The sequence below is a fragment of the Maniola jurtina genome, chromosome 21 (assembly GCF_905333055.1).
Source record: "Maniola jurtina chromosome 21, ilManJurt1.1, whole genome shotgun sequence".
In the NCBI taxonomy this organism is placed as follows: domain Eukaryota; kingdom Metazoa; phylum Arthropoda; class Insecta; order Lepidoptera; family Nymphalidae; genus Maniola; species Maniola jurtina.
The window spans coordinates 1611355-1636443 of NC_060049.1; the positions used below are offsets into that span (position 1 = coordinate 1611355).

General features: G+C 34.9%; 4 protein-coding genes across 7 annotated transcripts in view; 2 read left to right on the forward strand and 2 right to left on the reverse strand.

Annotated features, from left to right (window-relative positions):
• LOC123876354 overlaps positions 1 to 25089 on the reverse strand; it is a 219001-nt gene that overhangs the window by 8174 nt on the left and 185738 nt on the right. The window lies entirely within an intron of this gene.
• LOC123876349 (protein ANTAGONIST OF LIKE HETEROCHROMATIN PROTEIN 1-like) lies at positions 365 to 8890 on the forward strand. Of its 2 annotated transcripts, none has more exons than XM_045922577.1 (2): positions 365 to 805; positions 7859 to 8890. In XM_045922577.1, exons 1-2 carry the CDS (start codon positions 522 to 524, stop codon positions 8775 to 8777), a joined length of 1203 nt encoding a protein of 400 aa, XP_045778533.1. In that variant the 5' UTR covers positions 365 to 521; the 3' UTR covers positions 8778 to 8890. The 2 variants fall into 2 exon arrangements, 1 of the variants encoding a protein (XP_045778533.1); XR_006798328.1 differs by lacking the exon at positions 365 to 805 and adding an exon at positions 6928 to 7311.
• On the reverse strand, positions 15915 to 23910 carry LOC123876341. Its single transcript, XM_045922569.1, has 3 exons — positions 23162 to 23910; positions 18314 to 18713; positions 15915 to 17852 (listed from the first exon to the last, which is right to left on the reverse strand). Exons 2-3 carry the CDS (start codon positions 18321 to 18323, stop codon positions 16468 to 16470), a joined length of 1395 nt encoding a protein of 464 aa, XP_045778525.1. The 5' UTR covers positions 18324 to 18713; positions 23162 to 23910; the 3' UTR covers positions 15915 to 16467.
• LOC123876330 lies at positions 19678 to 23171 on the forward strand. The gene is made up of 3 exons (XM_045922556.1): positions 19678 to 19893; positions 20293 to 20526; positions 20833 to 23171. The coding sequence occupies exons 1-3, from the start codon at positions 19678 to 19680 to the stop codon at positions 22684 to 22686; spliced, it is 2304 nt and encodes a 767-aa protein (XP_045778512.1). The 3' UTR covers positions 22687 to 23171.

Here is a 25089-nt window from a genome sequence, read left to right on the forward strand (position 1 = left end):
AGAAAAGTTAGTCTTTCTGCACCATAACCTTCCCCTTCTAAATTTTGATTATGAAAATAATTCAAATGCATAGAAAAATTCTTAACTTGTTTAATACAGAAAATGATTAAATTATGTACCTGTTTTCTGTACCAATGACTACTTAATAAATGATTATAAAAGAAATGAGAACCTTACCCTTCTAAATTTTGATTACCACAATAATTCAAATACATAGAATCCTCCATTTTTCCAATTCAGAAGATGATTATGTACCTGTGTTATGCACCAATGACTACTTAACTAACTCCATAAAGTTAGAGGTGCATAACTGGGATTGAACTTTCGACCTTTCAAATAGATGCTAACATCTCAACTCTTAACCATTAAGATTTCATGGCTCTAAGGGCGCTTTTAGTGTCACGCGGATTTGCTCACGCACGCGGGATTGGACCGCATGCGTAAAATTTCACGCTGCGGATCATACGCAGCATGAGTTTCAGTTTTCTACGGGCTGCGTAACGGTATAGACGTGTTCAAAAATGATCAATGTCAGAAGAATATGTGTCGCTTACATACTTTACAAACGACGAAACAAGAAGACAAGAGTACATGTTGATCCCTTTCTTGAAAATAGGCTTCTTGCTGGGGCGTTTGTTACACGCTTTGGAAAACTACAAAATAATGAACGTAAATATAAAAATTACTTTCGAATGTCCATTCGTTCTTTTGATGAACTGTTGTGTAAAATTGAGAATAAGCTACAAAAAAGCAGTTTACGAAGGATTACAATACAACCGATTGAGAGGCTCGCTATTACATTAAGGTAAGTTTTAAATTTTAAATATTTAATTTCCTGCTATGATTTAGTGGAAAGGGATTTGAACAGGTAGGATAAACGTTTTTTGACTTCAAATTACTGTCATGTGTAAATTTACATGTGCAAAAAAAAAATTTTGTCATGTACTCTGAAATTTCATTGTTCATAATTTCATTCAATTTCATGTTGAAATTTCATTAAATAAGATTATTTCACTCATAAAATGTCGCCATTAAAGTGGAATCATTCCTACCTTTCATCACACGCTACTTATTATAATATAGATAAAAGTTATAGGTTTGCACATGACAGTAATTTAAAGTCAAAAAAAGTCCTTAATTGGTTTGGGATTGGTACGTTCAACCTACATACACAATCCTTTTTTTTATCTGATAAAGTACACATGGCCACAGATCAAGTTACCCAAAACCAGCATAAATGGAACTCGCGCCTTGCGTATTATCATACTTAGGTAACCCGTCGGAGTCCCGCTTATACTGGATTTGAGTAACTTGATCTGTGCCGTGTGTACAACCGCACTCATATGACTAAACAAACAATTAGAGAGAAACTGGAGAAAAAAAGTTAATCGTACTCATTTTAATAAAAAGAGTTTTATTCATAAATTAAAAAATCAAATTTTACATCATTCATTTCTTTGTAAATTTGTATCCTGAGCGTTGACATTACTTTCGCCTGTAGATGATGTTGTTGCTGGGGTATAAATTACGTCATAAGACGTGATATTAAACAGGCCGCTTTCAGTCGAAATAAGAGTTTCATTGTCATTCACTGCAGCAGAACTAATAGCATTGTCGTTAAGACTCGAAGTATCCTGGATTATACTATTGGTTTGGTAATCTTGATTTATCGGTGACAAACTGTCAAGCTCAGTAAAAGCACTAGAACTTGTTGTAGGTATGGGACTGTAGTATGCAGGTTGTGTTTGACTTTCCATTTCCATAACTATATTTAACACTTTTGTTCTGAACATTAGTTTTTGATATCTAGTGAATCTTTTTAATGAAGGCTGCAGAGACTGAAAGAAAGCCAAATCCTCACTTTCTAGCTCCAGTTGATTAGACTTTAAGCATTCTAATAACTGTGCCTCAAATTCAGATGGTGCTTGCTTTTTAGATTTTACTTGTTTTTGTTTTGATGTTGGGTGAGAACTTTCTTGACGTGAAGTATCTGGTTGCGTGGACTCATTAGGTGTTTCTAAATTACTTTGTTCAGACATTTCTTCACAGAGTGACTCTTCTCCAGCAGTTTCCGTTGTACTGTCTAAGAAAGTCAAAATGTCATAGTAAGAATATTTCTTCTTCTTCTTCTTACTCCCAGAGCCGGATGGCTGATTTTTTTCAGATATCTTGTCTTTCTGGTAAGTGTCCCTTGCTGTTCGCCAGCGTTGTTGTATTTTCTTGTCTGAAATGACAAAATATAATAAGTAAGTGGCAAAAGTACACACAGTTTCAGATCAAGTTACCCAAAACCAGTACCAATAAACGGAACTTGCTAGGGCCTCGCCGGGCGCCGAGTCGTCTACGATAATAAACAACGCATGAGTCCTGTTTATACTGGTTTTGGGAAGCTTGATCTGTGGCCGTGTGTACAAATCTGATATTAGTTGGAAATTTAACTGCATTCGATTAAAGGCCCTCCTTAAGGCTATCGTTGTCAACGATCCCCCGTCGATTTCCTACGTATGATATTATTGTTCTTATCTCTATCTGCCCTGGTTCGTGCATTCTCGGTTCCTAGATCGGTACATTTGTGATAACCAAATTTCAAATTGCTGTGATTGGCTGAATTTACCATGCTCTTGCTGCGACAGTGAGTTTGAGCCACTAGCGGAACAATGTTAGCCGGTCAGAAATGATTGCAATTAGTCAACCTGTTTGACGTCCGTGTTCTGTTTTCGATTACAAAAAGAAAAAATTGTTGTTGCAATCATCAATTTTAGCAAATAGTGAAAGAGAGTCGGCCAATCAGAGGTCACAACTACCGTCACACTTTCTGTCACACTATGGCAGTAGGCATACCGAGTAATGAAAACAATTTTTCATTCTGTCTAGGTCGAAGTAGGGTTGCCACCTGGCTCTTTTTGACTTACAGGCTACCACCATCAAAAATACGGGGTTTAGATTTGAAGAAATTTGAAAATTTGAAGTATTTGAAGAAATAGGTGGTGGTTCTCTTTGAAATGCATGGAAAGCCTATTTAGATATTTCAGTTTATTTGTAAGTTTTGTATTTTTTCTCTGTATGTTGCCGTGTCTTGATTGGTGAACTGTGTTTGCAATGTGGTTTTAAATAAAAGATTTATTTATTTAAATAGCTTTTAAAAACTCTTAGTGTTATAAAGCAAAATGTTATACATTTCATGCATACAATCTTTCATTTCAACTTAAAATTACATTTAATTTGTAATTCCACCTTCACAGTATCAATACTATGGCCGTAGCCAGGAATCGATTGCGGGAGAGGTTTTATTAGGGCCGGAACTGAATCCTGTCATGAGGAAAAAAACATTCGCTCAACTTTATGGGCTAATTACCTGGTTAGTGGAATTTCGCCTTTCAATTTGACAGTGAGATAAAATACAACAATAAAAAAGCGCGAGCGCAGTGAGCGTAAGTGTTTTTGGTTCAATACAGAAAAAATTAAAGTGAAAGGGAAACGAGTGTAGCCATAGCAAGATTTTATTTTTAAAGCTTCCTATCCATACTAATATTACGAATACGACAGTATATCTATTTGCCTATCTATTTGTTACCCTTTCACGGCCCATCTTCTTTACCAAAATTTTGGTACTTACTATTCAGAGGTAACTTGCATCCCAGACATTTTTTTTAGGTGGCTTTTTAGCCCGGAAAATCCCCCACGGAATTTTTAAAAATCTAAATTCATGCAAACGAAATTGCGGGGATTACACCAAGTAATAGAAATTCAAAGCGCGAGTGAAGTGAGCGCGAAATGTTTGATATATTTCCAAAAAAAAAATTGGTAAGCAAATGCAAGAAATAGTGTAAGTATTATTTTAGGCTTAGGTTTTTGACGGCTTCCCAGGCGCAGTCGCCATTTCTAAATTTCTGGTCTGGTGGGAGGCTTCGGTCATGGCTAGTTATATGGTTAGTATGGCCCTAACGGCCAAGAAATTAGACTGCATCATCACTTACCACTAGAAAAGATTAAAGTCACGGGCTAACTTGTATAAAAAAAGGCTTACATCCTCAAACTAAGACCCGCCGCCTTGGCTACGACCATGATCAATATCGAGTGGGTTTCGGCTACGCATTGCCGCAAAAGGAAAATATTCTTTCTACTGGACATAACGTCAGTGTTTGATTTCGCCAGCCAGCTTCTGCTGAATTTGTAAAAAACCGGCCATGCGCGAGTCAGACCCACGCACCGAGGATTCCGTATTCGGGTATTTTTTCCGACATTTTACTCGAGAAATCAAAAACTGTTATGCATTAAAAAAATATGCATAAAAATAAATAAAAATCTGTTTTAGAATGAACAGGTAAAGCCCTTTCATATGATAACCCACTTGATATATGTAGTTATCTTACTTTGAAAATTGAAAATACTAATATTTGTTCATGAACACATGACAGACGGATAGAAGGACAGATGGACAGACGGACAGACGGAAAGACTGACAGACTGACAGACAACGAAGTGATCCTATAAGAGTTCTGTTTTGCTTTTGAGTTACGGAACCCTAAAAATATTTAGTTTTATTTGCCCCGTATTTTATTTTCATAATTACAGGTTTCTGTATCCTGAAATACGGGGTAAACAGTAAAATACGGGGCCTCTGGCAACCCTATTCGGAAAACACTGTCACATTCAAGTTAATGTCAAATATTTTGTTTTCAATTACAGAAAGCTGCATCAATCATTATTACAATATTTTCTTTGTTGTGATTGGCTGAATTTTTGAGTTTCAGCCAATAAACAGACTGTTTGCCAATTAAACGTCATAACAATATAAATGCCAGAAAGTTTAACCAAATAAAACAAACTTAATGAGAACCTAGTGAGAATGCAAACGGCACACAATTTATAATACATATTATGTTAGTCGTATATAATAGATATTATAGTAGTCGTTCACTTTGGTAATAGTCAGATTGTCATCAGTAAAATTGATATTGGTTGATGTATCGTAAATTATTGTTTCGGTGACAAATATTTTTATTATCTATTTATCTTTGAACAGAATGGAATAGAATGAAATGGAATGGAATACAATGATAAATTTTTATTCCTGTAAACTTTTAGGTAAACTTCAAAGTGTTTTTGGATGGTCAGAAAAATTTACCACTGGTTCGGAATGCCGTTCCTACGTTTTCTAGGGTTTCGTACATCAAAATGAAAAAACGGAACTCTTATAGGATCACTTTGTTGTCTATCTCTCTGTCTGTCGTGTGTGTCAAGAAAACCTCTAGGGTACTTCCCGTTGACTCAAAACCATGTTTGGCAGGTAACCTAACTGCGTAATTTTGGGTAGTTTTTTTAATCGATAAAGAAAGTTTGAGACATTGTTCAATAAAAAATTTGGATTCCAACTCCTCAATCCTGATGTTGCAGGGGACCTGACTACTAAAGCTAATGGGATTTAAAAAGTGTCGATTATTAATTGATATTGAAGCTATCTATACCAAGTAAACACTTTGTCGTTGACCTCAACCCTGATGCTGTAAGAAATTGCATTCCTAAATCCTGGTGATCCCTCTGGATTTGAAAAGGATCATCCGTTTAAATATTCTTACGTGATACAGAAACAAGTTGCATCCCGGGGACGGGCTATTACGGAGAGGCAACTTTTGTTCTGGGAAATGAAAGGATCGGGATTTTTAAAAACCTAAATCCACGCGAGTGAAGCTGCGGGCATTAGCTAATTGTAAATATATTTAGAAGCTACTATAAGATAATAGATAAGGTACTTATTTCCTTATATTTTTATTGTATGGCAGCGCGCGGTTTTAAATTATAAATTGCACGTCCTGTCCTTTTCTGTAATACATTTTTTTCTCAATATCTACCGCTTTATCTCATAGCAAGAGTCCGTAAGACATAATACAGTGAAAATAGGCAAAATATACAATTTTTGCAGTTTCCACGTCAGTACCTGTTGAATTTTTCTAACAGTGTAAGCAGCAGAGCTGAGTTTACCATCAAGTGTTGATATGTGGGTGTTCCATAGAAGCTTTGCATCTAACATTATACCGAGAAACACGGGGTTCTCCTTTATTTTCAACATATGATTATTTATTTATCAATGAATTTATGTCATTTAAGGTCCTGGTATTGGGCAGTGTGAATTCAACACACTTAGATTTCTTTGCATTTGGAAGTAAATTGTTAGCAATAAATCAGAGAGTGACCTGTGATATGGCATTACATATAGTATACATTGTCAAAAATTATAATATTAAAGCTGTGGGTATTGCGTGAGGAATAGGTTGCAAGAGAGTTGCCACTTGCAGGGTTTGATGCATGCGCTATTGCCAGCAAACATGAGACATATTTTTATCTACAGGCAACGTCTGAGTAGGTAACGCATACGTCTAACGCAAGTTGAAATGTACCAGTGTATTTAGTTAGACCTATCGACAAGTTTGGAGTTGGGTGCAGTCTAAATGTGGCCCGTGTGTTTAGACTGTCAGTTTCTGTCAGTTTCACGTGTCGTCCCCCGCACTTCACCACCCCGCTTGCACAAATCGAGACAGCACGAAATTTTCAAGATTTCTGGGTGTAATTTCTGGTTTTCGTAGTTCCCACATAATTATAACAATATAAAATATATAACGATAATTTTTTTACTACATAATATTCATTAAATTTTCTAGGTCTGTGGTTTTTCCAAATTTCATTAAATTGCTTCGTTGTCTAGAAAAACGAGCACAAAGTTGGGCCTTTTTTTAAAGAAAAATACAAATCTTTGAGCCCCTGTAATTTTAAAATTACATATTTTTAGAAAAATCTAAAACACCACAGACACAGATATTAGTTTCTAGACTATGTCTGCAAAATTTCATGGACTTTGGTTGCTTAATATTCAAATGAAATGGGAACTACGATTGTATGGAGTAAGTGACGGAGAGAGCTCTGTTAATTCACACATGTTGTCAACTTTACACTGTCTCATGAAGCATTAGATAAATCAAGCAATATATATATACCTATACAGAGTGGAAAAATAAGGCCGCAGTTGAAGGAAAAGTACCCTTAGGCGCAACGCAAACGGCGGGCCGGCGCAGGCCGGTCAATTTCGCCGCGAACGATAGCGCAAAGTGAATCTTATACTAGACGCAGACGGCGCGGCCGGGGCGGCGCGGCGCAGACATCGACGAAATAATTCATTTTTTACAAAAATAATTAGAACTTCATTTAAGGATTTTTGGAAAAACACCGGATTGAATCGGGCAATTTGTTTATTTGTTACAGTAAAATTTGCCATCATCAAAATTAAGGTGAAAACTTCCGGAAGTCACTAGCGCTGTAAGTTTTTAATTTGTTTTAACAAAAATTTGCTTTATTTGCATCTGTCAACCTTCATGAAGGAGGACATCTTGTAATGTAAATATTGCCTGAAATAAACGATATTTCATTATATTATATTATATATATTTATTAGATTCCTTTCATTTGCCGGAAATTTTACCATAGGGGTTAATTTATACAGAGAAGATTTCTTATAAAATATTTACAGCATAGTTATGTGTCTCAAATCTGCTAAAAGTGGCCACTTTTAGCAGATATGAGATACATAACTATACTTCGAACTTTTCATATGAAATCATAACTGCATAAATACCCCCCTATGATAAAATTTTCGGCAAATCATAGAAATCTAACGTAGCTATAGTACTGTAGTTAAAACGAATTAAAAACTTCTAGCGCTAGCTACTTCCGTGCCCTTTCACCTTAAGGGTATTTATTTTTCTTCTGAAGTAAAATTCGAGCGGTGCATGCTGTCTTATGTCTGATGTCAGCATTATTAATATATTATGTTATCATATTATTAATATATTGTTTTTGTTTTCAGATATTTGGCAACTGGTAATACATTCACTGATCTACACTATTCCTATGTGATTGGAATTGCAACAATTAGCGAAATAGTAAGACAAGTTTGTTACATAATATGGATTGAACTAAAGTCTGAATGTATTCCACAGCTTAATGGGATCAAATGGAAAGAAATCGCAGAGGGATTTCTCACATATACAAATTTTCCTAATTGCTTGGGTGCAATTGATGGAAAACATATAAGAGTGATTCGGCCGCCGCACAGTGGATCACTATATTTTAATTATAAGAAATATTATTCTGTAGTGCTCCTCGCAATGTGTGATGCTGATTATAATTTTACATATATTAATGTCGGTACCAGTGGAAGCAACGCCGATTCAACCATCTTTAGAAGGAGTCAATTGTATACGAAACTGGAAATTAACACGTTGGGTATCCCTGACCCGCAAGAGTTGCCTATTATTTGCCCCGAAGTAGCTTATCCATCTAGTGTAAGAGCAAAGTTGCCGTTCGTGATAGTGGGAGACGAGGCATTTGGTTTATCATCACATGTGATGCGGCCTTATGCTCGTGATAATTTACCTTACAAAAAGAAAATATTTAATTACCGTCTGTCCAGAGCTAGAAGGTACATAGAATGCACTTTTGGAATTATGTCAAATAAATTTAGAATATTTCACAGATCCATGAATGTCAAGTTAGATCTAGCACAATTAATAGTCAAGACGGCATGTGTACTTCACAATTTCATAAGGAAACGGGATGGCTACAAGGTCAGCCATACATTTGTCACAAATGGTTTTACGGGACCACTACCCAGGCAGCAGACTGAAAGTAGTAATACGTCGGCAAGTAATATCAGAGATATATTTGCAGATTACTTTATCAATGAAGGAAAAGTCTCCTGGCAACACCGATATATAATTAATTAACTAAACTCAAAAGGTTTTAGAAGGTTTTTGATGTTATTTGTGAATTAAATAATTATGCTTATATTAATAAAGTAATGATGCTTGTATAAATAAAATAATGAACCAAACACATACCCGCCTCTTTTCTTTCCTCTTCGCTCAAATTTTCGTAGTTAGGTGCCAATTCCTTCAAAATATCTCTCCATACAGCCTCCCTCGCGTCCCTGTTTTTGTATAATTCATTGCGTTTATCCCACAAAACGGGCCGCAGATGAACTTCAATGATTACTCGTTCTGTATCGATTTTCATTTCGGTAGTACAATACGGCGCGTGCGCCCCGCTCGACTCTAAAATGGGCACTGAAGTTGTAGGCAGCGCTTACGCATGCGGATACCCCGCACCGGGGTGACGCCCCGCACAGCGCCCCGCGTCCCGCGTGCGTTTATCACGCTTTACAATAGATACCTATATGAAATTGTTCTTTGCGGATGCTACGCATGCGGTCCAATCCCGCGTGCGTGAGCAAATCCGCGTGACACTAAAAGCGCCCTAAGTATATTATTATTATTTTGTGAGTAAGTAGTGAAAGTTACACAAAAAATTACATCTTGATTTAAATAATTTGTACAAGTATTTTATTTCATATAAGTATTATCTACTTCAGTAGTATTTCATAGTAGTTAAAATAGATATGAATGAGTTTAACTACTTATAAGTAAAAGGAACCAAAAGCTTAGTTTGTTATAATCCGCTAAATGGCTAAACCAGACATATTAGATTTATTTGGAACCACGCAGTACCACACAGATCCCAAAATCACTCGATGTAACTACATTTTGTCCTGACACGAAAGCATCCTCAGGAGATGTAAACCTTACAATGCCTAATTGCAAAATTAATAAGTTATTTAATTAAATACCTTTTACAATGGCCGTAGTTGCTGTTGCACTTACGGATTTGGTGGTTTTGTTAATCGACTTCTTTAATGGTGAATTTTGCATTTTTTATAAAAATGAAACAATATCACTGACCACAAAAAAGTTTTAATAGGACGCTACCTAGAGAAGGGACATTGCGGTCTAATCCAAAATCGATTAATCGAAAAATCGATCAAAAAATTACGTTAGAAAATCGAGATTCAATTTGTTATGCTAACAAGTATAAAAGGAATTGTACAATATTGGCTACAACTAGCACTATGACTTCAACTTCTATAACTAGATCTAATATGTATCACCGACCTGTAGAACTCTGATTATTTATTTATTTATTTAATAATAATATCTCAGCATGCTTACAGTGAAACCAAAACGCATACTGAGTCAGACGTTACAATACATACATATTTTGTTAAATTCGGAGATACTAATGCTAAAAATATCTAATTTTTGGTGCTGAGCAATCAGATCGTTGAGTAAGGCAAGTGCTCGTAAGGTTGGCGCATTTTGGGCAAAAATTGTCCTCGTTGTTGCCAGATGGAAAAAGGGCAGGCGTCTGCACGAACGAACAGCCCTATCCGGCACCCTCACCTCCAAAGCACATCTACACAGGGTATCAGGGTTGTCAACCTTGTTCCGGAGTAAAAGGTAATAGTGGACCAGAGTAGCCCTGGTTCTCCTTGTCTGCAAAGTATCCAACCCTACCATACCCGATACAAATAAAGACGGATACAGGTACGGATAATATCCATAATTTTTTTTAACAAATTGCGAGCTAAAATCGAATCACGACAATTCTATGTTTAGTCAACAAGTAAGTCAATCGGTTGTGCATCTTCAACGCCATCACTGGTTTAAACTTCTTTGATTTTGGAATAACAAAAGATTCCAAACAGCCTTCAGAGTCGTTTTATTCAGTAACTGTAAGACGACTTGGCGGTCTGATTTCGGTCAAAGGTTGTAAAAATGACCACAATAAACATATTGTTTTCTGGGTTTAGCCCCGGACCCACTGGGACAATTTTTTTCCTTTAGCCGTTCTCTATTAAAGCAATAATAGGTAACTACTATCCAATGATACAGTTCACGACATTAAGGGAACTTCTAACCAAACGTTGAGGCTTCACTGGTAGGCGCAGGGCGCTAAATTAGTCTTATTTTTCTTTGATTTTACGTCACCACAGCCATATATTTGACATACCGTCGAGAATAACAAACCGAGAGTTCCCTCACTCTAGTTCACTCTCCAATGATCGCAACCTTCCCCTACAAAAGTGATGGCAAGATTCAGATTAAAATTCTGGCAAAGGCAACTGTCCACTTTGTATGGGGGTTTTGGCTTGAAGTGGACAGTCACTGAGAATAATAATTACATTGTAAGATAATAGCACTAACAAGTAGAAATTAGAAAAATAATAAAGTTGTGTGTCCAGGTGTTCCTAATTTTTTTATGGAGGTTTATGTGAAGGGGTTTCAAATTAAAAATCCATTTATTTTATTTTATTTATTCTGATTCGTATGTTAATAGAATATTATCTAGGAACTGGGCAGGTGGATTTATTGACTCTTGATACCTTGCCCAGCTCATAAACCAAATTATTGTCATGACATGGGCACAGCAACCTACTGTCCGTCGACCCACAATGCAGTTACAACAATATTGTTTTATGGCTTCTCTGCCTGACCTATTATTTTCATATAAAATATAAACAAAATATATTTTTCTACTGATGTGCCTGCTGTGGATCTTACGTCGCAGTAATGATGAATTCTCAGTTACAGTAAAACCTTCCAATAGGTTACCGGCCATGTCTCTACATATTTAATTGTTTTTACACGCTCCAGACCCAGATTTTCCTTTTTTCGCCGCTCTTATAAAATTATCTTTTAAGCTTTTCCACTTCTTCTGCAACAAATTACATGTGAAAATGAAATTAAAATGTAAGATATACAATTAAATTAAATTGAAGTAAATTATTCCAGATATCTTGCAAGCGGGTGTTCAATGGCAGAGCTACACTATTCATATAAAATTGGGAAGTCGACTATATCTGGTATAATTCGTCAAGTATGTCAAGTTATCTGGATGAAATTGAAAGACATAGTTATGCCAATACCTGATTTTAAAAAATGGATTGAAATATCCAAAGGGTTTGAGCAGACCGTCAAATTTCCTCATTGCATCGGCGCAATCGATGGTAAACATATCAGAATAAAGAAACCAGAGCACTCAGGTTCCTTGTACTTTAATTATAAAAATTATTCATCTCTGGTCCTACTAGCATTACATTGTAGTTGGTTGTGTTGGTAGACATTGGTGCTTATGGAAAGGATAGTGATTCGGGAATTTTTAGAGAATCTGTCCTATAAAAAAACTCACTGAAAAGTCTTTGGATATACCAAAACCATGCCCTTTAACAGAAAACCACGATATGGCACTACCTTACGTAATTGTAGGTGATGAAGCATTTGGACTGATGGTTTAATGAGGCCCTATGGTGTAAAGTTGCTAATTGCCGAGACAAAGAAGTTTCTATGCGTTGTTTACCAAAATTATGAAAATAAATTACAGAACTCATATGTTTTTGGGAACTTTGATGCCTTTTTTTATAGCAGTAGATAAATTATTTAAATCGTTGTAACCAGACGTATTCCAAGCGTTCTTTTCGTTAGAAAAAAATATGCAACACCCACAATATAACTTATTCGTATGAGAACACCCAACTATCCATTGCGTTTTATAGACCGACCTGTTAAATTGGCTTTTATGAGTTTTACTAATTTGAGAAATACACAAGTCAGGAGTAGGTTTTGGTGAAGTTATAAGCTTTTTTTTCTCTTCAAAAGTTAAAAGCTTTACCTTGTTTTCGGCCATTAATCTTTGCACACACTTTAAATTGTCACAAGGAACAACACTGACTAAATCAACACTCATTTTGTACAAAATTTACGATTATTTTTCAAATAATAAGACTGACCACGGACAACCACAAAAACAAACATGAAACAACTTGGTAGCTCCAAAACAAAAAAAAATATAAGGGGGCTTAGTATGCTACCACATTTGGAAGATGCGGTCAAAAGTATTTCGATTTTAATGGACTGTATTAATTATGATTTTTAACCGACTTCCAAGAAAGGGTATACTGTGCAGGTGGTCCCATATAAATTTGGTGAAGATCTGATGAATATCTTCGGAGATGGAGAACAGAACTCCTCAATGGATAAGAGCAAATTGCTCGCGATCACTGTAATAGCTTAGTAAACAGTAGGGTTTTAACTAGGCATAGCATATTATAGTACAGTGGGGCCACTAAAAATTGTGAAATAAAAAAATTTCAAAAGAAAAATAAAACCGACTTCATAAACCAAAAATACTAAAAAGTAGAAAATAATTTTTGTTTAGCTACACATGTAATGTACCTAGGTATGAAGTCGGGCGAGCTTCACTCTTGGATTTCTAATTTTGTTTTATAATATGCTCGCTCGACTTCATACCTAGGTACATTACATGTGTAGCTAAACAAAAATTATTTTCTACTTTTTAGTATTTTTGGTTTTTCAAGTCGGTTTTATTTTTCTTTTGAAAATTTTTTTAGCGGTTAATTTGCCCCAACTCCTTACGAAATTGATCCCGTACAGATTTCTATTTTGTCATCATCTCAAGTCCTTAAATACAGAATTATTAAATTGAATTCTATTTATTTAGAACTAGCTGATGCCCGCAGCTTCGCCCGCGTGGATTTAGGTTTCTAAAAATCCCGTGGAAACTTTTTATTTCCCAGGACAAAAGTAGCCTATCCGTTATAGCCCCTGGGATGCAACGAGTTTCTGTACCACGTAATAATACATTTAAAGGGATGATCCTTTAAAAATCACACCCTCACACCCTTACACACACATACACACACGCAGTCAAACAACCTGATTCCTCTGGCATTCAAACCAGTAGACAACCATATCTTCTCTTGCTTCCTTTCATAAACGGTAAAAGGCTTTAGACTTCAAAATGTGCAACCTTCTCAGCCATCAGGGTTGCTTTATCGGCTGCGTCAGTGGAAACTTTAATTTTTTCGAGCAATTGCGTACACTGAGCAAGTGACCGTACGTGGGCTCCCGAAACACGGATTATAACATCTATTAAACATTGCCCTAAAATAACACTCGCGAACTTAAATGTCTTCACTGCACTGTGAAGTTTACCTGTAAAAGTCACAGTTGAAAAAATACTTGTTGATGTAATCACACAAATAAATAGTTAAAATGTTTTTTTTTTGAATTCCGCGGCATCTAAAACAAATAAGACATAAAATGGAGAATGTCCCCTAAATTTAATTAAAAAGAAACAACACTAACTTAACAAGTGAAAGAACCGATTTTTTATTCTAGGTTGGGGCAATGCCGAACATTCGTAATTGACCCGCTCAATTCGTTCGCCAATGCCCTCTAAGGTAATAAAACAAAAAAATATTTTATAATTTTAGGTTATATTTGCCTGGCCGCGTGTAATTAGTCGTAATATAATCTTCAATTACCAATTATTTATGCATATAAATGTCATGTTAGAACTATTATTACTTGATGAGTTACACCGTGATTCATTTATATAAAAATTGTAACGAAAATAAGTAAATATTTGAATTAATTTTACCTTGAATGTTATGTGCATCAGTCACGTTCCGCTGATCGCTTGGCACTAGTAATGGCGTGATTTTTAAGATGGCGATGAGTAAAATAATGTTATCTCTTTCTAACATAGTGTAATAGCTGCGTTCGCGATTACCCTGCCTTCCCCTACCAAACACCCTGTATACACACGGATCCCCGCTTCGGCGTGGGCGGTGCATCGATGACGTATCATAGAACGGCGCAGACAGTGCTGTGTGTGTGAGTGAGAAAGTATTCGTCGGCGGGGCGTAACAGCTGCTATGTAAATATTCGTTACAATACATTCATATATTTTAAATAGGTTTATCACAATAACTGTTAATTCTTAATAATCAGCCATAAAAATATGATTTCCCTAACCCCTGAGTAAGTTAACATCTATTAATCAAAATGGAAAATAGGTAGGTTTAACATTATTGAAGTGCACCTTTCTAACCATACATTTCAAAACCTAATGTAATCTTTGATATTACGACTCCTGTCTTTTTAATAAAAGACTAGGTTAACACAAAAAATAAATAAATTTTGAACTATTGATTGGGGAACAACCACGTACCAGCTTCGCAGATCAAATTTTATGCAGAATATTTGCATACACGTTCGATCACAACTTTTTAAAGTAGCATCTTTAGGTGATTGAAAGGAAAGCGTTGAGAAGTAACTGCGAAAGGTTTCGACTTTCGAGAAATATCGAAAAATACGTATTAAACGCGGGCACTTGAGTTAAAGTAGGTTAAGCTCCACTTATTTAACAGACGTTATCATTTAAAAGTAAATAAGTAGCTATGTAAAAACGTAAAATACACGGACTTACCGCTCGCGATTTCTATATTAGCATGGAGCTTCTCCACTAAATACTCCTGCTGTTTTTATTCGCCCGTTAACGGGCTTGGCGCTCCGGGCGCTCCACAATATTATTATTATTCATGATAGTCTGCGTAAAAAATTGTTTGACTATACGATGGATCAGTGATCACTACAGTGAACATAGAGTATAGACAAATAATCAAAGATTTATTACTACTTTACACTATAAAATGAACAAAATTATCAATTTTCGGCACTTCATCTGTGCATTCATATCGTGATTGGAGAAAAATAAATGAAATAAATTATTATTTTTGTATTTATTACCATCATTTGTTACAGGTAAAAAAAAGGCAAACAACAGTGATGTACAGACATCTATCATCACCCGTAACTTAGCTGTATACTTGTTGACTTGGCATTTTTGGTATTGTTTCAAAATTATAAAGACAATTGCCGCACCACATACTGCTATCAGAGTTGATAATACATAGTATATTATTAGTCCATATGTGGGTTGATGCGTCGACACTGGCGCCGTTTGCACCCCGTACTGGGAGAGCACCGTCTCCTTGTTCTCACAAACGCATTTCGAGCATTCTTTTCCCATTTTCTATAAAATTGATTCCGACGTGTTTGCTTGTAAAAGTTAAAAAAAGGAATCGTTGCATCATGTATACACGTTCCGTAATTTTCCGTGAATAAACTGCTGTGTCAACCGCGCGACGAAACCCGATCTCGGCTAATTCGTCAACTCGGACGCTAGAAACTCGCCCGCGCGGCCGAGTTGGGAAAATAAAATATTAATTATTCTTTTATTATGCGACTCGGCCGCGCCACGCGGTCGAGTTGCCGAAGTAATTTTTTCGTATATTGTATTCGTCAACTCGGCCGTCAATGAAAATAAAAAGCATTATTGTACAGTCAAGTACAAAAGTGGTTCGATTTTAAATATATTTTTCTATAGGTAAAATAAAACAAGCTTAAAAATATAAAAACATGTATATATTTAAAAAATCAACATAGATGTATAAAAAAATAAGCTTAGTCTAATAGGATTCAACAATCGGTATGGACAATTATTAAAGTACATGTTTGACAGACACACTAATGTTTTTATTATCACATAAATCATTTAACTTACACACTAATATTTATACTATCATATAAATCACTTAAAAAATCACAGATCATTTTAAACATCACAGATTAATTAAAAACTTACTTTTTTGAAAAATCACTACAATCAACTGACTAGTATTATTTGTCATAATTATGCAATAGATAAATAACAAAATTATAAAACAAGTCGTTCGATACAGAGATCTATATTTATTTTCCCTTGTTTATATTCATTAATGGTAGTATATATATTTTCATCAATTTCTTGTGTTTCTTTAAGTTTTTTGGTTATGTTAGACCCTTTTTGGTATAATACATTAAAATAATCATCTTCTTTTTGTAATATTGTTAAAAATTGTGCTATACTTTTGGGTTTGGCTGGTATTTTTTTGTTAATAGTAGAATGCCAACTTTCAATCATATTGGTTGTACGATGTTGTGTATTGTAGCAGTTCCATTTATTAAAAAAAAATGATTCTTCACTTAACCACGTTTCTACAAAATAATCATTGAATGAGACTATATTTGGAGTTCTTGGACATTGTGACATTATATACAACCAACCACTTTCTACATCTTCTTTAGGTAGATGCGCCAAAACAGAGCAACGTTTTATATGTTTTCTGGCTAATTTAAATTTGGTTAGGCCTAAATTGTCAGCTCTTTGCCACAAACTTTTCGAAAAATGAAAATGACAACCACTTATTTGTGTTTCAGGGAATGTTTCTGTAATTGCGGACAATGCTGCTTGCTCAAAGTCTAGTACAAATAATTTTGGATTAAATTGAGGGATTTGGCTTTTGATAAGGTTAAACAAAGTGTTATAGATATTTTTTGTTTTACTTGGCAGCAAGGCATATACCACTGGCATAATATTGTTATACATCTCATTGCTTCCTAAATCAACATGCACGGTGTACAATTGTTGAAAAGGCCTTAAACAACATTTGAAGGTTCCATCACATAAAATAGTCAAATTTGAGCGAGATAATATTGTTCTACAATTTTCATTAGCAAAAACTAGAATTCTGTTTGATTTATAATTATAATCAGCTAATACAAAATTTTTAAATTTTTCAGAAACAATAATTTCACTTGGGGATTTAAAACAGACTTTTGGGACGTCCAATGATTTATTTCTCTTTTTATAAAGCTTATTTTTAACATTCACAAAGTCAGGTATTTTTTTAATCAAATTAATTCCACTGTCTTTAAGTTTTGATACAGTTTCTCTATAAGCACTCGGCACTGGAATAGTATAGTCCGATGTAATTTTATCAATACACTTTCCAAGTTGTATTTCTAATTCGTTGGATGCGAAATCAGGCTCACAATTGTGTATATCCTCTCTTTTAATTGAGTTGTCAGTAGAAGTAACTAGTGCCGCCTTGCACGTGGTCCTTTTTATACAGTACCAAGTGGTAGTACCATCTTTATTATTTCTTTTTTCGTTGTATTTATGCCCCGCGCGAAGAAGCAATCGCTTACCCCTTTGTGATGTCAATATTTGTAATTGGGGTTGATTTTGTAAGCCAGATGGCCCTGGTTGTGATTCATCGCCTGTAATACAAAAGTAATTAATTATAGAAATTTCTTAAGCAAAATAGCATTATTTTCAATTACAATGAAAAGTAATTACATTACATGAGATTTTAGCATGATATTTAATTTTTGCCACAGATTATTATACGCAAACTATTACTGCATGAACAAAATAAAGCACATTCTTTTATATTTTAATCATAAGCAAGCATTTAAGGGACCGTCATGGTTTGAACCGCTCAAATTTCGAGTTAATATGAAAATATATATATATATATCTAGGTACTAAAGTCATACGTGATTGCTTAAAATACATTTTTCTTTTCCTCACACAAAAAAGCACAAACTTGTTGCTAATATGAGATTTTTTAGGACGGAGCCTTAAATAGCAAACAAAAAGTGTTAGAGACAAATGCAACGTGGATGGTTAATAAACCCTAGCGTTAACCTCGCTAAACTTAATTTTTTATTGTTCTCACCTGCATTCATTGTGTTTATAATATTTGCTACTTAATAAAAATCAGAAGACTGGTTGCATTAGCTGTAAAAAAAATTGGATACACTATACATTTTGTTTTAGATAAGTTGTATAGAAATCAAGAGAGTATTTTAGTTTAAATTAAAACAGACGCCGTTACAACAAAGCAGTCAAAATGGCGGCCATCTGCTATTCAAAATTACTGTTTATTAGTTAGGATTACCAAAAAATACGATCGTGGTTAACAGGAGTATGAAAAAAAATAGATACTTAGCTATAATGGAATATTGCTATAAAATTAATATTATAAAATAGTATGATTTGGCTTACTTACCTTTATAAAACTTCACAATTTTCACTTAACACAACACAAGCTCTGTGGCAGCCTTTAAGATGGCGGCCTGATGAGTAAAAGTGACATGGATCATTGACGCGGGCGCAATATATAAAATATACCACATGCGAATATGTACTGAATCTTAAGGCACGAAGGTTTAATTTCCGTTATTCACTTTGATGTTGGGTGTGGTGATTAAGTTGCCAGCTAGGAAAATTAAATACTTGCCTATTTAAAATAATTATATATGAGGGAATAAATTAATATCTTTCAAGACAAATGGGGATAAAAGTAATAAAGGGAACTGTCCAATATTGGCTTGGCGTGGACAGAATTCATACAAAAAAACAATTATACCAAAAATTATCATAAATTAAATCATGATTATTTGTGATTTTCAGTTGTATCAATATAAACTGATAAAATGTTTATTTATTAAGTATTTTAATCCATTAATTATTTAGTTCCGGTTTATTTCCGGTTGGTAATTTGATTATGTCACGTTGCCAGTCTAAAAAACATATAATATTATTAAAAACAAATAATAATCGATTTCAATACATATATTTTTGAATCGATTATTTGTTAATTGATTATTTATATAAAATATTGTTAAATCGAAAACAAAAAGAAAAAGTTATTTCCCAAAGTGCTTTTAGTAAAAATCATTTACTTATGGCGAAAAATCACACAGTTATACTTAGGTAAATTGCTATTGAATAGATAAAAAGCAATATCAATATTGCTCGATTAATTGTAATAACTTCGATTATCGATATTATTCATTAATAATCTATTTTATTGTTTCTCGAAAATGACTTTTATGGCAACCCTAGCTATAGACTTTACTTATCTTTACTCTTTTGACTTGTCATTTTGACAAACTAAATGTCATTCCGCATTCGACATTCGGCTTTCGCTTTCACTCATTGTGGTTGAATTGTGTTTACTATTTAATCGTAGTGAATATTAATTGTTGTCATTTTTGTTTCGTTTCCCGTTTTTTATCTCGACTTTTGCTATTTATAATGGACACCGATGACGCTATTTACGACGACCCTGGCATTCCTACCGGTACCGATCGAAGCCCTAATGTTGACCCCGGACTGAACACGGAACACACGACTCTCACTGAATTGAGATATTGTGTTAATTGTGGTACTGATGTAACTCAAAGGAGAAGGCATAGCCTTGAACTTGTAGAGGTTATGTCCGTAATACGACACTGGATTGCACCCCAAGCGGTAAGTGTTCAATGCACTATTTGCTATTTCGCGCTAATGTTTATTTAGGATAAAGTCGTAGTTATGTTGCTGCATAAGCTGTGCATGAATACATGGTTATTGTCAGGGGATAATACTAGTAACATTTTCAATTTTGAAAGCATATGTATTTTGTACTTGTGTGCAGTAACATCATCTTTATTCATTACTAGCGGTCCGCCCCGGCTTCGCCCGTGGTACATAATATATAGCCTATAGCACTCAGGGATCACGTACATATCCAACGGTGAAAGAATTTTTGAAATCAATCCAGTAGTTCCTGAGATTAGCGCGTACAAACAAACAAACTCTTCAGCTTTATAATATTAAGTATAGATTCAAAATAAAGCAATTTATATATAATATTTTCATTCTTAACAGGTGACTGATAGCACTATAGTATGCCACTCTTGCTGGACTTTAGCTCTCAACCAGTCACACCACTCCACTACGACTAATGATGATCAACCTTCTACTAGTGGTGGTCACCATCGTCGTGTTTGTATTAGTTGTGGATGCTCTTTGATGAGAACAAGATCTCACAGGCTACGTACTGATACTGAACGTGAGGCACGCATTCGAAACATAATAATGGAGAGGATTATGCCCCGTCAGGTAATTATTATATTTAGTATTTGTCACTTATAGCTTCTATATATCTTCTTAATATTGTTAGCATTAATGTACATGAATTCGCTTTGTATCTCATATAATAATTACTAAACAAACGTTTGCTATATTTTTATTTGGCTATGACCAAAACCTTGTTACTAGCGATGAGGTTGATATGATAAGTTTATCATAGTTAAAAAGTCTTGAACTTCATTTTGTCCTCATAATACACAAATACTCTTAGTATATTATACATTATGTATTCTAAGCAAATTAAAAATATGTTCATATAAGTGAACTTTATTTCAGCTGCATGGATCAGATGAAATCTGCCACCCCTGCTGGCAGAGAAGTGATCGATTGTCAAGTCGTACGCTTGAGCCACCTCAACAAGGAGCATCAACCATTATTCTACCGAACCTTAAAAGAGCAGTAGATACCCAAGCACATTGTTTTTTCCCAGACTGTAACTTACTGGAAAGACTAACAGTTCCTAAATGGTTGAGGGTAAAGCTTTTTGCAGATTTTAAGTTTTATGTTCCACCAAATTGTAGAATTTGTACATTCCATTTGCAAAATGATAATTGGCAGCAATTGGAAGATATTGCACAACCAATACAAAGTTTTACTACAGACCATATTGAGGATTTTGCATCATTTATAAATGAAAGGGCCACTATGTTAGATTTTTCCAATATAGATGATATGTCGGAAGATTTTGTACATTTTTGGGTAGGCTTAACAAAATCTCAGTTTAGGCAACTTATTTTTGATGTACCTAGCTTAAGGAACATGCAGAAGGGCTCAATAGCACTTGCTGCATACTTAGTTAAATTAAGAACAGGTGACAGTGATGAAAGACTCGCCACATTGTTTAATATGCCCCGAACAACATTATTGAGATATATGAATAAAGCACGTAATGCACTTAAGCAAGATTTTGTTACAAGAAACTTGGGCATAAATAATATTACTAGGGCTGAAATTGCAGCAAGGAATTTGTTAATACCAAATGGACTCTTTTGTGCAGAAGATAGGAAACCCATTGTTATTATGGATGGTACCTATCTATATGTACAAAAGAGTTCAAACTATATGTATCAAAAAGATACCTACTCCTTACATAAGTATAGGAACTTAATGAAACCTTTTATAATAGTGTGCTGCGATGGGTACATTGTAGATGTAATAGGCCCATATCCAGCAACAACGTCTGATGCTAATATAATGTCAAATGAATTCAGCGATGAGACAAAACCATTACGGCAATATTTTCAACCTGGAGATATTTTCATACTGGATAGGGGTTTTAGAGACTGTTTGCCATTGTTAGAACAGAACAATTATTCTGTCCACACCCCTGCATCCTTGCAAGAAGGTGAAAACCAGTTATCAACACTAGCAGCTAACCAGTCTAGAATGGTTACCATTTGCAGATGGGTTGTTGAAGCAGTAAATAGCATTTTTAAACAATCTTTTAAGCTTCTAAGGCATGAATTTTTTAACGTTGCATCAAGACATGCCATGACAGATTTTACAGTAGCTGCAGCGTTGATAAATAAGTTTCACCAAAGGATAAGGGATAGGGATGATGCAAGCCAAATCCTTGAAATCATAAATGAAAAGCTTTACATGAACAATGACCTAGCAGATTATGTTATCAGAAATAATTTAAATAGAAGGCGAACACAATTTTTAAATATCAATGTTGACATAAACAATGTACCCTTTCCCAGACTGGAGCTAAGCGATTTAATTCTTATAGCTTGCGGGACCTATCAATTAAAGCAAGCCCGGTCCTACTATGGGGAGCACATTAGAGGTGATGGTTCCTATACAATTGAAGTATGTAGAGACATGGCGGGTAACCTATTGGAAGGTTTTACTGTAACTGAGAATTCATCATTACTGCGAGGTAAGATCCACAGCAGGCACATCAGTAGAAAAATATATTTTGTTTATATTTTATATGAAAATAATAGGTCAGGCAGAGAAGCCATAAAACAATATTGTTGTAACTGCATTGTGGGTCGACAGACAGTAGGTTGCTGTGCCCATGTCATGACAATAATTTGGTTTATGAGCTGGGCAAGGTATCAAGAGTCAATAAATCCACCTGCCCAGTTCCTAGATAATATTCTATTAACATACGAATCAGAATAAATAAAATAAAATAAATGGATTTTTAATTTGAAACCCCTTCTCATAAACCTCCATAAAAAAAATTAGGAACACCTGGACACAAAACTTTATTAATTTTCTAATTTCTACTTGTTAGTGCTATTATCTTACAATGTAATTATTATTCTCAGTGACTGTCCACTTCAAGCCAAAACCCCCATACAAAGTGGACAGTCTTCTTTCGACAAATATTAGGCGTAGATCGGTTTTATGGTAGTAGATTATTGGTTTTAAAAAAGAAAAGCTAACCAAGTGTACAAGTATATTGAAAGAATGAAAATTTGATGTCTCGTTCAAGAAAAATTAAAGGCGAATGACGAAGACCTCAGTTTTGTCAATTTTAGAAATTACAATGTAGTAATTTCATATGATATGAAAACAGTTTCTGCAGGTAGGAGTTTCTCTCAATATTTTTTGTAAATAATTAATTAAACTGAATTTTTAATTTAAGCCTTACAACATTGCACACCAAACCTCTCGTCTTCCTTATCACAATAATAATACTGATTATTAACGCCCTTATAGAAACCGGTTACTTTGGCGCAGCGTCGGCATACATACATTTTGTGACGCGTGATCTTGATAGGTTAATTACAGTAACCCTGTCTGTTTGACATTGGTTTGACGTTTTTCATCGATACGCTGTATTACACACTCAGAGCAAGCTCCCTTAACTTGGCGGCGAAAAATATTCATTTTTAATTATTTTTTTACTAAATCGTTTGTTCGTCGTTTGTTCTTGATTGTTCGATCAAATTTGATGTTTGTTCGATATTCATTTTTTTATAAATTATTATCAAAATTTTGTCCTTAGGTTAATCCAGCTCTTAGGGTGCCTTTCCACCAGAGATGTGCTATGCTACGTTCCATCAATCATATTCATTGGCCAGTGCTATGCTATGTGCAGCAATGAATATGATTGGTGGATATCAGACGCATCTATAGCAACGTAGCATAGCGTTCAACTTATTCTGGCTAAAAAAATAATTGTTTGTTTTAAATATTTTATAACGTGAATGTACTTCTTGTATTCGGCCGAGATGACGAATAAACAAATTCACAAAAATGAATTGTATTGACTCGCCCGCATAGTAATTAAGCCTACGGCCGAGATGTATAATAAAATAATAGGTATAATTAAATCTTCCCAACTCGGCCGCGCGGGCGAGTTTCTCAAGTCCGAGTTGACGAAAGGATCCCGATCTCGCGCTGGCAGGGTCGCCATATAGTGTGCTCGTGAGGGGGAAGGGGATCCAAATGATACACACGTCCTTCCTTAAGTGAAGTCTGTTTATTACTCCTCACTTATACTCTTTTCTACCACACCTCATTGGTACCTATTACTCACTTATTAAAGTGTCTTGAAACCAATGTAGCTCTTTCTGTATAATCAGGTTCTTCAGCCTTATTTGGTACAGGCACTGCATCTGCAGTAGGGATAAGAACCTCTGGTGGTACATCAGCTTGGCTGTTTAGTCCACAGATATTATGCAACACAGCAGTAGCTATGATTACTGCATTGGCTCGTAACAAATTCAAACGCATGGTCAGAGCTACTACTGGAAATCTCCTCTTCCACACTCCAAAACACCTACAGCAAAAGAGTTATTTAAATAATAGCGTAGTACACAATAAATATTATAATACTAGACAAAAAAGGAATAACTTGCTATTAAATAATTTAAATAATGATTATTTATCACTACTATATATAATTACATCAATGCTCAATTTCAACCAGGTTGAAGTAAAAAAAAAAACTATTAAAAATCAAATCTCATTCCTCAGCACTGACAGGTTAAAGTAAAGTTGTAATAGATACCTTTCAATACAGTTTCTGGTTCGAATATGGACTTCATTATAAAGCTATTCCCCTCTAGTTTGAGGGTTAAGCATAGGTGTTAATAAGTATGGTTTTAGCGACTATGCACTGTCTGCCAGCAGCCATTTGTTCCCAAACAACCCACTTTCACACTGAGCTGCAAAAATGTGTACTTAATATACTGTATATATATAATAATCGAATGTTGCACATTTTTTAAAAGAAGAACTACATAGGTGGTACCGTATGAAAAAAGTTTCACTCAAAAATCTCAAACCATGAAGGTTCTATGTCAATTCGAAGTACAAACTGACGTTTTATTGTAGTAAAATTACAATAAAACGGCAGTTTCATACTTTAACCCCTATTATAATGCCAAATTTGCGATTTCCTCTGGTTTTGATATTCTATTAAGCGCCGTTTTATATTCATAATCTTTCATAGCTTCTGATTGCGGTATATTGGAATTTTTCCAAACATCGGAGTAGACGGGCCCTGGACTGATGGTATTGACTCTGACTCCATATGGCGGTAATTCTATTGCGACGCCTTGACCAAATATG

Bases quoted from the DNA above. Each gene is read 5' to 3' on its own strand.
- LOC123876330 (XM_045922556.1), top strand. From the start codon at position 19,678: ATGGACACCGATGACGCTATTTACGACGACCCTGGCATTCCTACCGGT. The intron at 19,894-20,292 runs GTAAGTGTTCAA...CATTCTTAACAG, and splicing joins ACTGGATTGCACCCCAAGCG to GTGACTGATAGCACTATAGT. The intron at 20,527-20,832 runs GTAATTATTATA...ACTTTATTTCAG, and splicing joins AGAGGATTATGCCCCGTCAG to CTGCATGGATCAGATGAAAT.
- LOC123876349 (XM_045922577.1), top strand. From the start codon at position 522: ATGATCAATGTCAGAAGAATATGTGTCGCTTACATACTTTACAAACGA. The intron at 806-7,858 runs GTAAGTTTTAAA...TTTTGTTTTCAG, and splicing joins AGGCTCGCTATTACATTAAG to ATATTTGGCAACTGGTAATA.